The sequence below is a fragment of the Globicephala melas genome, chromosome 3 (genome assembly GCF_963455315.2).
Source record: "Globicephala melas chromosome 3, mGloMel1.2, whole genome shotgun sequence".
Taxonomy (NCBI): Eukaryota; Metazoa; Chordata; class Mammalia; order Artiodactyla; family Delphinidae; genus Globicephala; species Globicephala melas.
In genome coordinates, this window is record NC_083316.1 from 122,055,105 (window position 1) to 122,068,704 (window position 13,600).

General features: G+C 41.1%; 1 protein-coding gene across 1 annotated transcript in view; it reads left to right on the forward strand.

Moving 5' to 3' along the window:
• Positions 1-13,600, forward strand: part of SH3RF2 (SH3 domain containing ring finger 2) — a 145,382-nt gene that overhangs the window by 54,099 nt on the left and 77,683 nt on the right. Inside the window, exons 3-4 of the mRNA XM_030841085.2 lie at positions 7,482-7,751; positions 11,060-11,155. Of these exons, the coding sequence (XP_030696945.1) occupies positions 7,482-7,751; positions 11,060-11,155 (366 nt within the window). The remainder of the gene's footprint in view (positions 1-7,481; positions 7,752-11,059; positions 11,156-13,600) is intronic.

The window sequence follows — 13,600 nt, forward strand, 5'->3', positions numbered from 1 at the left end:
TGCCTGGCATGGGTGGCACTCAAAAAGATGCCAGGTAAACAGTCTCCCTGGTCAGGCAGGATATTCCAGGGGCTTAGAGAGTTTGGCCCAGGTCAAGGGCCAAAACTTCCATTGGAATCTGAAGGATTTGGGTAACACAGACTTGCTGAGTTTACTGCATAAAGAAGTATTAGTATTAGCCCCAATTTGTGGATGATCCAAACTAAGAATCAGGAAGACTTAAGTGATTTGGCCAAAGTTACAAAAGCCAGAATGCAAACCAACACCTTACTTGACTCTAACATCTGTGTTCTGTTGCACCCTAGTACCACCCCTGAACAAGTAAAATTCTCTATGAAGGAAGAAACTCACATGGTATGTCTCATAAGCCTGGCCTCAAATTTGAACGTCCAGATTCAGACCTTCTGATGATCTCAAGCCTTTGAATGTCAGGATTCAGACCGTCTGATGATCTCAAGCCCCCAAGCAGCAGATGGTCTGGGATTTGTCAAGCCTTGTTAGATCTGATGCTGTTGAGTGAGCACTGAAGTGTTCCCCCTCCTCACCAGAGAAACATGAGCACAAGGGCCAGCCAGCACTTTCTAACATATGCTCCCTTGCCCCCAACATCAGATCCAAAAGGGTTGCCAACATGAGGGAGAGATGCAGGATGGCTCAGTTGTCTAAGCAGCAGCTGGGAAGTTAGGACCCAGGACAGTTAGCTGACCCTTTGCCTCACAAGTGGAATGAAATCACAGGGGAACTCACATTTACTTTACCCAGCATTCCCCAAGCCCGTTCTGCTAATCCTGCAAAGTGGTCCAGATGCAAATACAAGGTCACATTAGTGGAGTAAAACTTCTGAGAAGCCAGTCAGCAAAAGAGCCTGTGTGCCTTTGTTCAACTCAGTGATTCCTGAGCTTATTTGAGTATGGAAACCTTTTTGAGTATGGGTAGCACGAAATTGTTAAAATTCAGGGCAATTTGGAACAGAGGACCCAAACTCTCCTTTTTTATTTTCTAGTTCATGCAACTAGATCTTTCCAATAATTATTATCAGTCATATTTATTAATCTTATATGCATTCTTTTCCTCCAGGAATGGCAATTCCTGGATGTTTCTTTATTAATTCACAGATTCATTCACCAAGCATTTATGAAACATCTGCTTGTGTCTAGGGCTCAGAGACAGAGTTTCAGAGGTGTTTCAGACACAAATCCTAAACTCTCGGGCAGAGAATTCATAGCCTGGTGAATGATACCTGAGCCAAAGGCCAGGATGTTTTCTCTTGGCTCCATTCTCCTGTGACGGGCCATCTCATGACCAGCTAGGGAGGTAAGCAGTTAGCTCAGCATGTTGGTTTTGGCCCCATCCGATGCCAGAAGTAGAGAACCAGGCCTACCTCTTTCTAAACAAGTGGGAATGCCACTCATGCATGGTGAACAGTTCATTACACAGGAACAGGCTGAATGCTCACTCTAGCTCAGCTTTTTCCCTTGTCTCATCACTGTGATGATTCCAATCTTGGGCTCCTTTTCTCTTACCCTGTTATCAATCCATATGCCTCCTTCTTTATTTTCCAATTGGAAATAAGCTCAGAGCTCACTGGCAGCTAGTCCTCCTGCTGTTTCTAAATTCTGCTTTTTGGATATTTCACTGTTATGCAGTTTTGTTGTTTCTGGGTTTTTAATATGTATTAATCAGGACTTTTTCAGTTTCAGGGGTCAGAAAATAACTCCAAGCAGTTTCAGTAATAAGCAATACATTGAGGATATCATCTCATTTAACTGTGTATCCTTTAGGCACAGTTGGATATAGACATTCAAATTTTCTTGTGAAGGCTCTATCCATTACTTACCTGTTTATCTCACGATATCTCTAGTTCTGCTGCTTTCTGCAGCTTCACTCAGGAAGGTGTGTCTGCTGGCTGGGAAATATCACCACTGGTAGTCCAAGGCTTACCACCTCCAGGCTCATGATCCAAAAGAAACACTCTCTTCTTGGGTGTCTACATATCAAACGTCAAAGAAGATTCTAACTGACCCTATTTGGGGCACACGCCTGCCCTGTACCAAGCTTTATGCCAGGAGGATTTGGGCACTCTGTTACCAAGCCAAACTTGGGTCCACTCACCCGCACAGTAAAGCCAACCTACTGACATCAGGTTGTGGTGAAGGAAAGTGCGGCGTTTACTGCAGGACACCAAGCAAGGAGAATGGGTGGCTAATGCTCAAAAGACCAAAACTCCCTGAAGGATTTCAGGGAAGGGATTTTCAAGGCAAGGTGAGGGAGAGGGTTGCGGGGTGCCGGATCAGCTCATGGACATTTTTCTGATTGGTTGGTGGAGAGGTAACTGAGTAGTGTTTTGGGAGTTAACATCATCAACCTTTTGGATTTAACTGGTCTGGGGTCTACGTGTATATGGTCAGCATGCAGCTAACTTTTTTCACCTGGGGAGGGTTTTAGTATCTGTAAAACAACTCAAGGACATGGCTAAAATATTACTTATAGTCCTTAAGGAGGAACTGAAGGTCCTTGACTTTGTATTATGGCTAAACTATTATGTTGTCTCACTTGACTGTTTTTGTTTCTGCATTTTCTCATTTTTGATTGAATTTGTTCTCTGGAACTCAGGGAAGGCCTAGGAGGCTAAAGCTCCTTTACAAACAGGAGGCAAGGGACATGGTGGGGGTGGGTGGGGGTGCTTCTGTCCCCAGAAAGGCCTTCACAGGACCTTGCTCGGTTATATAACTGGCCAGCCTGGGCCACATACCCATGTGCATGTGGTGTGACCAGAGTGAATAACATGCCCATGAGAAGATGGAGAGCAAATGGGTGGATCCTCAGAGAAGGGATGGCTGCCATTTTATTACCAACACACATAACTACTACAACATAATTTTACCACTAATGCCTCTGCATACCCCCTGCTTCCTTATTTCAGGGTTCTGTGCTTTATCTTCCATCAAAAGCATGGACCTCGTGTGGCTTTCACCTCACCCTACTGAGATGACAAATCAATAGGCAAATTACAGGTGCATAGAAGTATTAATCCTTTTGAATCTCAGAGAAGGAAAGCTTTGTAGGCACACACACAGCCTTCCACTGGATTATCTGGCTTTCTGAAAAACACCAGGAGAAACATTTGGTAATGACCTGGCTGTGAGACCGCCACACCCACTTTATCCCCATTCTCCCTCCCTCCTGCACCTGTCAAGACAGAAAACAATTGGGGTGGTGTTTTGTTTCACCCAACAGAACAACGGGTGATGGCTGCTGCAGAACTTGGAGTCATTTTCCCTTGAGAGAACCATTGCTGACTGGATAGAATCAACCAGCTGAGTCTCTCCAGGCAGGTGCTTAACTTTTATGCGAGGGCTCTAGAGTTCAATAATTCATGCTCGTGCAGCCAGCAGCAAGCAGATGGCATTCAAACTCTATTCAGATTGTGATTATAAAACATCACCCCAAATGAGTTTTATGATGGAAAAACATACTAGGTGACTTCAGCGGGATGAAAGAGAAATCAGGGCTTTGACGTCAAATGAACGGAAGTCAGTCTCGGGGCTGCTGTACATTGGCTGTGTGACTTTGGCTGAAGGTTGAACGTCTCAGAACCTGTTTCTTCGTCGATAAAATTAAGATAAACCTACTTCACAGGGCTTTGAGCTCCTATAAATGAGATAGTACTGTACATGGAAAGTGTAGTAGTGCAATAATGTAAGACAAATTTCTATGGCTTGCCAGAAACACAATAAATGCTAATTTCCTTCCCCTCTTCAGATTCTTTCTCTCTCCTTCCCCACCCCAACCCTCTTTACAGCATGGAAGCCAATGTTTTCTATAAGTATGAATGTAGAACTGAGAGTAAAAGGGGAGAATGAAGAAAAGAGGTGATGAAAAGAGTCTTCATGTTAAAAATAGAATTTACAGTTTGCTTCCACAATAGTTTATCTCAACTGAGCGGAGATAGAGAAAAGATGAAGATGGTCAGGCAATTAGTACTATCTCAGGGTTTCAAAGTTTATGCACCTTCAAAGAGATTTAAGCATTTTGTGCAGTTTTAGTCTAATATACTTGCTCAATAGTCATTAAAATACATAAGCCACCTTGTATGGGAGTGTCTTCCAGAAAAGAAAGGGAAAAAGCAGCTCAGCCATTTATAAAACTACATCAAATCTCCATTTTAGTTAGAATAAGACATAACTCAGACCAGCGGCATCAAACTTGGATGGATGGGAGAGCTGGATAAAAATGCAGCTACTTAAACTGCCCTCTAAGAGATTCTGGTCAAATTGGTTCAGGGCTAGGGTCCAAGAGTCGGCATTTTTTACATTTCCCGAGATTCTGATCTAGGTAAACCACAGACTTCATTTTGAGAAACACTGGTTGAGTAGTTAAGAGCTTGGGCTTGAGAATAGACATACTTGAGCTCAAATTCCAAAATCTACCACTTTCTAGCTTCATGAACTTTGGCAAATTTTTAACCTCTCTGATCCCCAGTTTTCTAATCACAGGTTGTTGTGAGAATTAAATAAAATATACTGTGGAGCGCTTAGCACAGTATCTGGTACATAGGAGGAAGCACTCAATAAATATTAGCTATTGATATTATCATTATTATGCAAAGTCAAAGGAGCTTCAATTCCTTTTTTCCTAATTTTTTCATTCTTCCTTCCTTTTCTTTCTTTTCCTTTTATAAATCCAAAATAACAGCGTATTAGCCAAGATGGAAGTTTATTTAGATTTCAGACACAAGTCTGGAAGTAAAGTAGTCCAGGACTTGCCTGGCAGCTCTGCAACCCAGACTACTTTCTCCCCTTTTTAGGTGTGACCCTTATCCTCATTGTTCAAGATGGCAGCTAGAGCGCCAGCTCTGCATCCCACATAGCAAAATGGAGGAAAGAAAAAGAAAGTCAGTCTCTCTCAGTAGGGACACTTCCTAAAATTTGCTTATATCCCATTGGCCAGATGTAGCTGCCAGTGAGCCTGGTAAGTGTGACCAGTGTGTGCCAGGTGCTCATATACCCATAAAAATGTGATTTATATCACAGTGTAAAATTGGGAGAAGGCTTAGGGACAATAATTATTCCCTGATATGTCTAACCCTGGGAGTCTAACAGATTCAGATCATTCCCCAGAAATCCTCTGTTCTCCATCTGCTTCTACCTGCTTACTTCTCAGGTAAGGGAGAAGCTTCTCCAAAAGGTAGTTACATGGTTTGTTGATCCCACTCAGCTAGGCTTATTTTCTTCTTAAATTCCTCCCATACCTTTCACTTCTTATCCCCCAGCTTCATTCATTTTCTTTTTACTATCCAATTGTAATAGACAGTACAATTTTTTCATTGTAGAAAAGTTAGAAAACACTGCAAAGCACTTAGGGAAACTTTTTTTTTTTTAATATTCAAAAATCTCATCATTTAGAAATAACTACTCTTAAAATGTTAGTATATAGCCATCTAGCATTTTCCCCAGGTAAAAAATATATATGTATATTTACAAAGAGAGCCTAGTCTACATAACTGTTTTTAATCTCTTCTATTATACTTAACAGTATATTATGAGTAACTCTCAGTGTTATTAATTATAGATCAACATCATCAGTTTTAATGACTGTAGGGTTTTCCATTGTATGGATGTATCATAATTTATTCAACTGGTTCCATTTATCTACAACAGTGTGTTAAACCTCCTAGCACATACATCTTTGCTCATTTGTCCACCAGTTTCCCAAGGATGAGCTATGTTCCTGTGGTTTTCTAACTCCCCAGGGACCAGCAGAAAACCATTGCTCTGCTGCTGTCCCATCAGCAATATGATGCCGTTCAGGTCTTGTCTCGACCCTGAAGCTGCTTGAAATTCCTTTTCAAATGAACACTGCAGACTCTGAAGGTCCTTGAAGGTCCCAGCAAGACTGTCCCCAGCAGAGGGGAATACTCCACCCAATGGCCGAGGAAAGCACAAAATACAATACAATCACAGGTGACACTGATGGGCTTTCTATAAAACCTAAGTTACTAGAACTTTCCATTTGTCAAACTGACCTCAAACAAGACCAAAGTGACGCCATTTCTCTGTGGAGAAACCAGTTTCAATCAGGAAAAGAAATGCATTTGACTGAAATAATTATTTAGACTGACAATTGATTTGACAAATGACAATTCTTTAGCTGATTTTTTTTTAGGTGATTATTGATTTCTGACTATTAACTCATCTCGGTTGTGCTTCCTAAAGATCCAAACACAGATGAGGTTTACACTTTCTAGACAGGCTGAAGACAAATTACAATGCATCACTCTCACATAGCACTTTCTATGTTCAGGGGGTTTTCACCTCAATTTTCTTGCCGTCAACACTGAGCCCTACATTACAGGTGTTAATTCTAAAAGGTGTCATTTATTGAGCACATATTATGTACCAAGCAATACACAGAATGCATTATCAATATTTTTTAGTCCTCACAGCAACTCTAATGAGGTAGACATTCTATTATTACCCCATTTTATAAATGAATGTGGTTTAAGAAAGATGAAATAGCTTGACCACAGTCACACAAGAGCAAAGAGGTGGAGCCGTAATTCAAAATCAGTACTCAGATCCCAGAAAGAGTCACAGCCTCACTCAAGTTCACATAGTTGTGGAGTCAAGTCCAAAATCCTGTTCCCTGCATAGTGATTAAGAACAGGGTCTGGGCTTCCCTGGTGGCGCAGTGGTTGAGAGTCCACCTGCCGAGGCAGGGGACATGGGTTCGTGCCCCAGTCCGGGAAGATCCCACATGCCATGGAGTGGCTGGGCCCCGTGAGCCATGGCCACTGAGCCTGCGCATCCGGAGCCTGTGCTCCGAAATGAGAGTGAGAGGCCTGCATACCGCAAAAAAAAAAAAGAACAGGGTCTCTGGGCTTCCCTGGTGGCGCAGTGGTTAAGAATCCACCTGCCTATTCAGGGGACACGGTTTCAAGCCCTGGTCCGGGAAGATCCCACATGCCACGGAGCAACTAAGCCTGTGCGCCACAACTACTGAGCCCGTGCGCCACAGCTACTGAAGCCCGCGCCAAGAGCCCGTGCTCCACAACAAGAGAAGCCACTGCAATGAGAAGCTGGCTCACCACAAGGAAGAGTAGCCCCGTTCACCGCAACTGGAGAAAGCCCGCACGCAGCAATGAAAACCCAACGCAGCCAAAAATAAATAAATAAATAATAAATATATAAATGTATATTTAAAAAAAAAGAACAGGTCTCTAAAATCAGATTGTCAGAGTTCAAACCCCATATCTGCCATTTCCCAGCTGTGTCACCTTAGGCAACTTCCTAAACCACTCTGTGCCTCAGTCACCTCATCTTAGAAAGGGGAATAATAGTGTTTATCTCAAAGGTTAAACAAGATGACCCACGTACGGCACTTAGTACATAGGAAGTGCCCTGTATTTAGTTATTAATATGATCCCTTGTGTCCCTCCAGCCTCTAAGTCATACATATTTTATTGATCCGTGACACTGCAGGTGCCGCGAGCAAAGGCCTTGTGCAACTACCGAGGGCAGAATCCTGGTGACCTGAGGTTTAATAAGGGAGATGTCATCCTCCTCCAGAGACAGTTGGATGAGAACTGGTACCAGGGGGAAATCAATGGAGTCAGTGGGATCTTCCCAGCCAGCTCTGTAGAGGTCCTCAAGCAGCTTCCCCAGCCACCCCCACTCTGCCGGGCCCTCTACAACTTCGACCTGCGTGACAAGGACAAGAGTAAGAACCAGGACTGCCTGACCTTCCTCAAGGTAAGATTCTGGGCAGCTACCAAAGTCACCAGTGACCACATAAAGACTGGCAGAACCTCGAGTTTTTGTTTAATATTTGCTGGTTGTTTTTAATTATATTTTATCCATAAATGTATAAATGTGTACCTATATATGTAATGTGTATGTATAATTCAAACATATGGTAGTAAAGTCGCCAGAGAAATCTAATAGGAGTTTGATGGGAATCCTCAAACCTGTTCTATTGCAACTGCAAAACAAAGTATCTGCACACTCATTCATTCATTCTACAATCACTTTTGAGCACCTGTTCTTTGCAGACACTGGGGAGACAGCATGAACAAGTCACAACACCTACCCTCAGGCAGAGTAGTGAGATAAACAGACACTTGGACAGAAGATTACAGACACAGTTTAACAGCGTGCTGTGTAGAACTACAGATCTTACCTTTTCATTGTGTATCTGCAAGTTCTGATCACCTAGTACTACTCGTTTACAACACTTTATTTTGTTTGTAAACATTGCATTCAAAACACTCCAAACAACATAATAACATAATTATATCTTTACACATAAATCACCTCTTACAAGATATATTTTCCAAACACATTACTTACCCTAAGGTTTTTTTCCTCTCTCTTTTTTTTTTTTTTTTTTTTGGATGATTCTTCAGCATTTGCAAGTAAGGACAAGTCTACTAAAGTCTAGACTACAACCATCCCTCGGTCTCTGAGGGGGATTAGTTCTAGGACACATTGATTCCTGAAGATACAGAAGCTGCGGACGAGGAGGGTCGACTGTACTTTAAGTCATCGTATTCAGTACTTATTATTCCGTAAACATTTGAATTCTCTCTTAGAAACCAAAGTTGGGGTGATTTTCATTCTTTGCTACTTATGATAAGTAGCAAATACAAGTTCAAGTGGCACTGCTACAGTAGCTCAGGAAAGGTCTTTTGTTTTGTAAAACATTTTTATTCCATCACTACTGGAAATGAGATTTACTTAAGATTCACTCAAACTAGATAACCCCACTGTCCTCCATATTTTGAAATACTGATCTTTGTTATTGTCTTAGCACCTCAGAGTGAGTCCCCTAAGGAATGTCATTCTGTAGCTGACCTGTAAACTTTATACTTTGACTACAGCTGGAGAAGGGCAGTTCAATTCCACAAGCGTTTATTGAGTATTTACTTTGTGCCAGGCATTAGACACTAAGCTCTAGGGACACAGCTGGAGGAAGACATAGGCAGGAAGCAGTACCTGCTTTTTTGCCCTTTTCTGGGAATTTGCAAACTGGGACACTTACCCACCTGCTTGTTCATTCATTGAATCCAGCCATGTGCCAAGCTGTCCACTGGAGATAAAGTGATGAGTCACTGTCCCTGTCTTCACGGAGCCAGCAGTCTAGTGGAAGGAACAGACACATAAATGGGAAATGAGGACAGAGGACCCAGAAGAGAGGATTTGATCCCTTCTGGAAGCCTATTGAAGGCCAAGACTACACCAGGATATCTCATGGTCTTCCTAAACTCAGCATGTCCAAAAAAACTCAAGATCTTCTCTCCAGAAGCTTTTATTCCTAGTATTTTCTATCTCAGTAAATTTTCCAGTTTATTCACACATGCAGTTATTCATTCATGCATGCATGCATTCAAGAAATAGTGTTTAAAAACTGTGAATCACTATGTTGTTCACCTGAAACTTATATAATATTATACATCAACTATACCTCAATAAGAAAAATTTTAAAAAGGAATGATTGGTTGACTGCTATAGGGGAGCCGCTATATAAGATCCTAGGGACAAAAATGAACAAAACAGATAAGGCCCTGCACACATGAAGTTTATGGTCTGATGGGGTGGACAGGCATTAAAGAAATCATAACCTATAAATATGTAATTACAGGTTGTAATAAGGACAGAGAAATCTAAGAAAGGGTATAATACAGTAATGGATTTAGATTTGGATTCGTCTATATTACTAAGGGGCATAGATCTGAAGATCAGAGATCAGTGGATGAATATTCAGATTTAGATTGATAACAGGCATGGACATGGAAAGGTATTCCTGATGTGATATTAAGTGAAAATTCAATGTATCCTATATGACATCATTTGTAAGAAACACAAAATAAGCCAAATGAATGTATTTGCTAGGAGTCAGAGTAGTGGCTACCTCTTGCTATGTGACAGGAAAGAGTACTAAAGAGCCATCTTGGTGCTGGAAGTATTTTATATCTCTTACTCTGGGTTGGGGTTTTGTGGATATATTCAATTTTAAAAATTCATCAAGCTTTACATCTAAAATGTTTGTACTTTATTGCATGCCTATGTATATTTTCTGAAAAGTTTTTAAAAATCAGTGTGTCTCTATGCACATATATTTTATCCTCATAGAAAAGAATCTGGGAAAAAATGTGGCAACCAAGATGTTAACAGTGGTTGTATCTATATTGTGATAGAATTATTTCTTTGTTTTGCTTATCTGTGTTTCCAAGTGTTTCTACAAATCTCCCTATAACCTTTGGTAATAAGAAACATTCAAATAAAAAGCCACTTCATGTTTGATACATTAAAAATTAAATAGGGGGACTTCCCTGGTGGCGCAGTGGTTAAGAGTCCGCCTGCCATTGCAGGGGACACAGGTCGAGTCCTGGTCCGGGAAGATCCCACATGTCGTGGAACATCTAAGCCTGTGCACCACAACTACTGAGCCTGCGCTCTAGAGCCCACGAGCCACAACTACTGAAGCCCATGCACCTAGAGCCCATGCTCTGCAACAAAAGAAGCCACCGCAATGAGGAGCCCTGAGAAGCCTGCGCACTGCAACAAAGAGTAGCCCCCGCTCGCAGCAACTAGAGCAAGCCCACATGCAGCAACAAAGACCCCACGCAGCCAAATAAATTTATTTTAAAAAATTTTTTGGAACACTGAAAAGTGTTCAAAATCAGAATGCAATTCATTCTTCCTTTTGCTAAGCCAAAATTCTATCTCCCTACCTCTTCCATCTTGGTTTCTCCATCAGATTAATTTAAATGAAAAGCCCAGATTCTGCTGGTGATGGAAAATTAGAGACATTTCCAAGTTTTCCTATTGGATTTCTTCAATGCTCCAAATTATTTCTACTCCTCTTTTGGTCTTGGTGACCCAAATACTGCCCTTTATGGAGAAAGATTATTTTAGTGGAAGATTTTGTAAATAAATTGTGAAAGAGTTACATTCCTTGCCCCTTCCACCATCTGAGACTCCAAGCCTATCTCCACTGAAGGCTTTCAGCACCTGAAAACTCACAGTAAATGCTAACCAGGAGACTTTCTCTCTTTCAGGATGATATCATCACTGTGATCAACCGAGTGGATGAGAACTGGGCAGAAGGCAAGTTAGGAGATAAAGTCGGCATCTTCCCAATCTTGTTCGTAGAGGTACGTGACTATCAAGTCTACATCTGATTCAAGCTTACTCAGAATTATACATGTGCTACAGTGAGTAATTCCTATTTGATATGAGGCTTATTTCGGAACTAACTAAAGTCTTGAAAGAAAAGATGCTAGATGATAATACCTATTTCTGGCAAGAGTGTGGGAAAATGGGCCTTTTCATTCTGCTGCTAGGAGTACAAATTGGTGCCATCTCTCGTTTCCAGACTCAAACTCCTATCAAGGATGTTGAAAATGTACATCTCCTTTGAGTCCCTAATTCCACACCTGAGAGTTCATTAGAAGGAAGTATTAAAACAAGTGTGCAAAGATATGTGTACAAAATGTGCAAAAATGTTCATTGTAGCATTGTGCATAGTGGTGAAAACCCAGAAATAATCTAAAACTCAACAATAAGGATTTAGTTTTTTAAAATTATGGTGATGAAAAAATATATACCCATTAAAAATAATGTTAAAGGAGAATACTCAATATCATGGAGTATCTGGTATTATGGAAATATGTTTGTGATTTATTGGTAAATAAAATAAAGTTTAATGAGTATAAAGTTTCAGATTTAGAAGATGAAATTCTGGAGCTCTATTACAATGTGGATAAAATTAACACTACTGAACTGTATACTTAAAGATGGTTATTATAGTAAATTTTGTTATGTGTTTTTTACCACAATTAAAAATAATTAACTGCTTGAAACTAGCTTTGTAAATACATATGTGTATATATAAATGGATAAAGGGCTAGAAGACTATGTACCAAGATATTAACAGTGGTCATCACCAGATGGTGAGATTCTAGATAATTTTCATGTTCTTCTGCTGACTTGTATTTTGTAAATCTTCAGAAATGAGCACATATTACTTCTATTGTTTTTTTAAATCTACTTTGAAAAAAAAAGAAAGAACACATGCTAGGCTATCTACCTATTTCTCCAGGATAGTAATATAACCTATAGCCCCTAACCTCTCTAGCCATCATTCTCACCCCAGCTTGAAGCAGGTCATTACAAATTTAAAAGAGAGGTTTCACTGTTTAACTGCACTTATTGGGTGCTTACCAGGCATAAAGCATTAAAAGCTAGCGGTGCTGAGCTATAAAAGAAGTAGAAGGTATGCTCCCTGCCCTCTAGGAGGGTAGGATGAAACAGAACAGAGGCAGAGTTGGAAAGAAGGGACCAGTTCTACCATTCGTAAGAGCCGAAGCGGGTTCTGAAGTGAATGGTGTGCCCAGAACACTGCCCAGCTGTCAAGGTTCCCTCACCCTCTCATCTCAATCTGTATGGAAGGAATGAAAGACGGAAGGGAGGGGAAGAGGAATGGTCCAGAGAGGCTGGTCTTCCTACTCTCTCCACTAAATGATCGTGCTTTTTCTCTTGTTGAAGCCCCTTCCAGGTACAGCCACCCAATTCTCTCTACGTGTTCAACTTCACTCATTTTATGAGGCTCAGCTAGAAATCTTCTTTTTCCATAAAATTCCAGCAACTAGTTGAATACTCAGTTGTCTCTTTCTTCTCAGAACACCTGATGGGTGTGTGGCTTGTACTTCACAGGCTAGCCCAACACAGAGCAGGTACTTCATAAAAAAAAATTAGCTTCACAAGTGAATGAATGAAAAAAATATTTGGGAGGTGGTCCGACTGACCAGGAAAAAAATTCAGAGAACATACCTTTCAACGTGACCCTGTCCTAAATATATATTCAATCATCCAACTTATTTTTCATTGAGTGCCTGCCATGTCAGGTCCTGTGCTAAGTTCCAGTGATACAAGACAGATATGAGTCCCTACTTTCAAGGATTGTAGGGGCAGACATGAATAAATAATTATAAGTGTGATGAATGATGCAAAGAGTGAAGGAGAGGGAACTATTGGGGGGAGGAGAGTATGATGTTCAACTTACCTGGGTAGGGTGTCAGCAAATGCCTTGTAAGCCAAGATCTGACAAATGATGAGGAGCAAGCATGGAGGGAAGAGTGTTTTAGGGAATGGAGGTAACATGTGCAAAAGTCCTGCAGGATGAGGAAGTGTGGTGCCTCCAAAGGACCAAAGAATACTAGAGCTGGAGCTTAGAGAGTAAGAGAGAGACCAAAAAAAAAAAAAAAAAAATGAAGCCAGGGAAGTAAATGGGACACACACCACAGGAGACTTTGTAAACCTTCCTGCATTAGTCAGGATGAGCTAGGTTATGCTATGGTAATAAACAGCCCCTGTATCTCAGTGGCTTCACAAAGAAAAAGTTATTTTGAATCCATATTACATGTTCAGCACAGAATGGTGAGAGGCTGTGCTCACACAGTCACTGAGGAACCCAGACTGATGAGGCTGGGCCATCTTGTAGCCGTGCCATCTGGAACATATGGACTTCCTAGGTTTCATGGCAGGGAAGAGTAAAGAAGAGTGAGCTGTGTATCAGCAAAGGCCTCAGCTCTGTGACA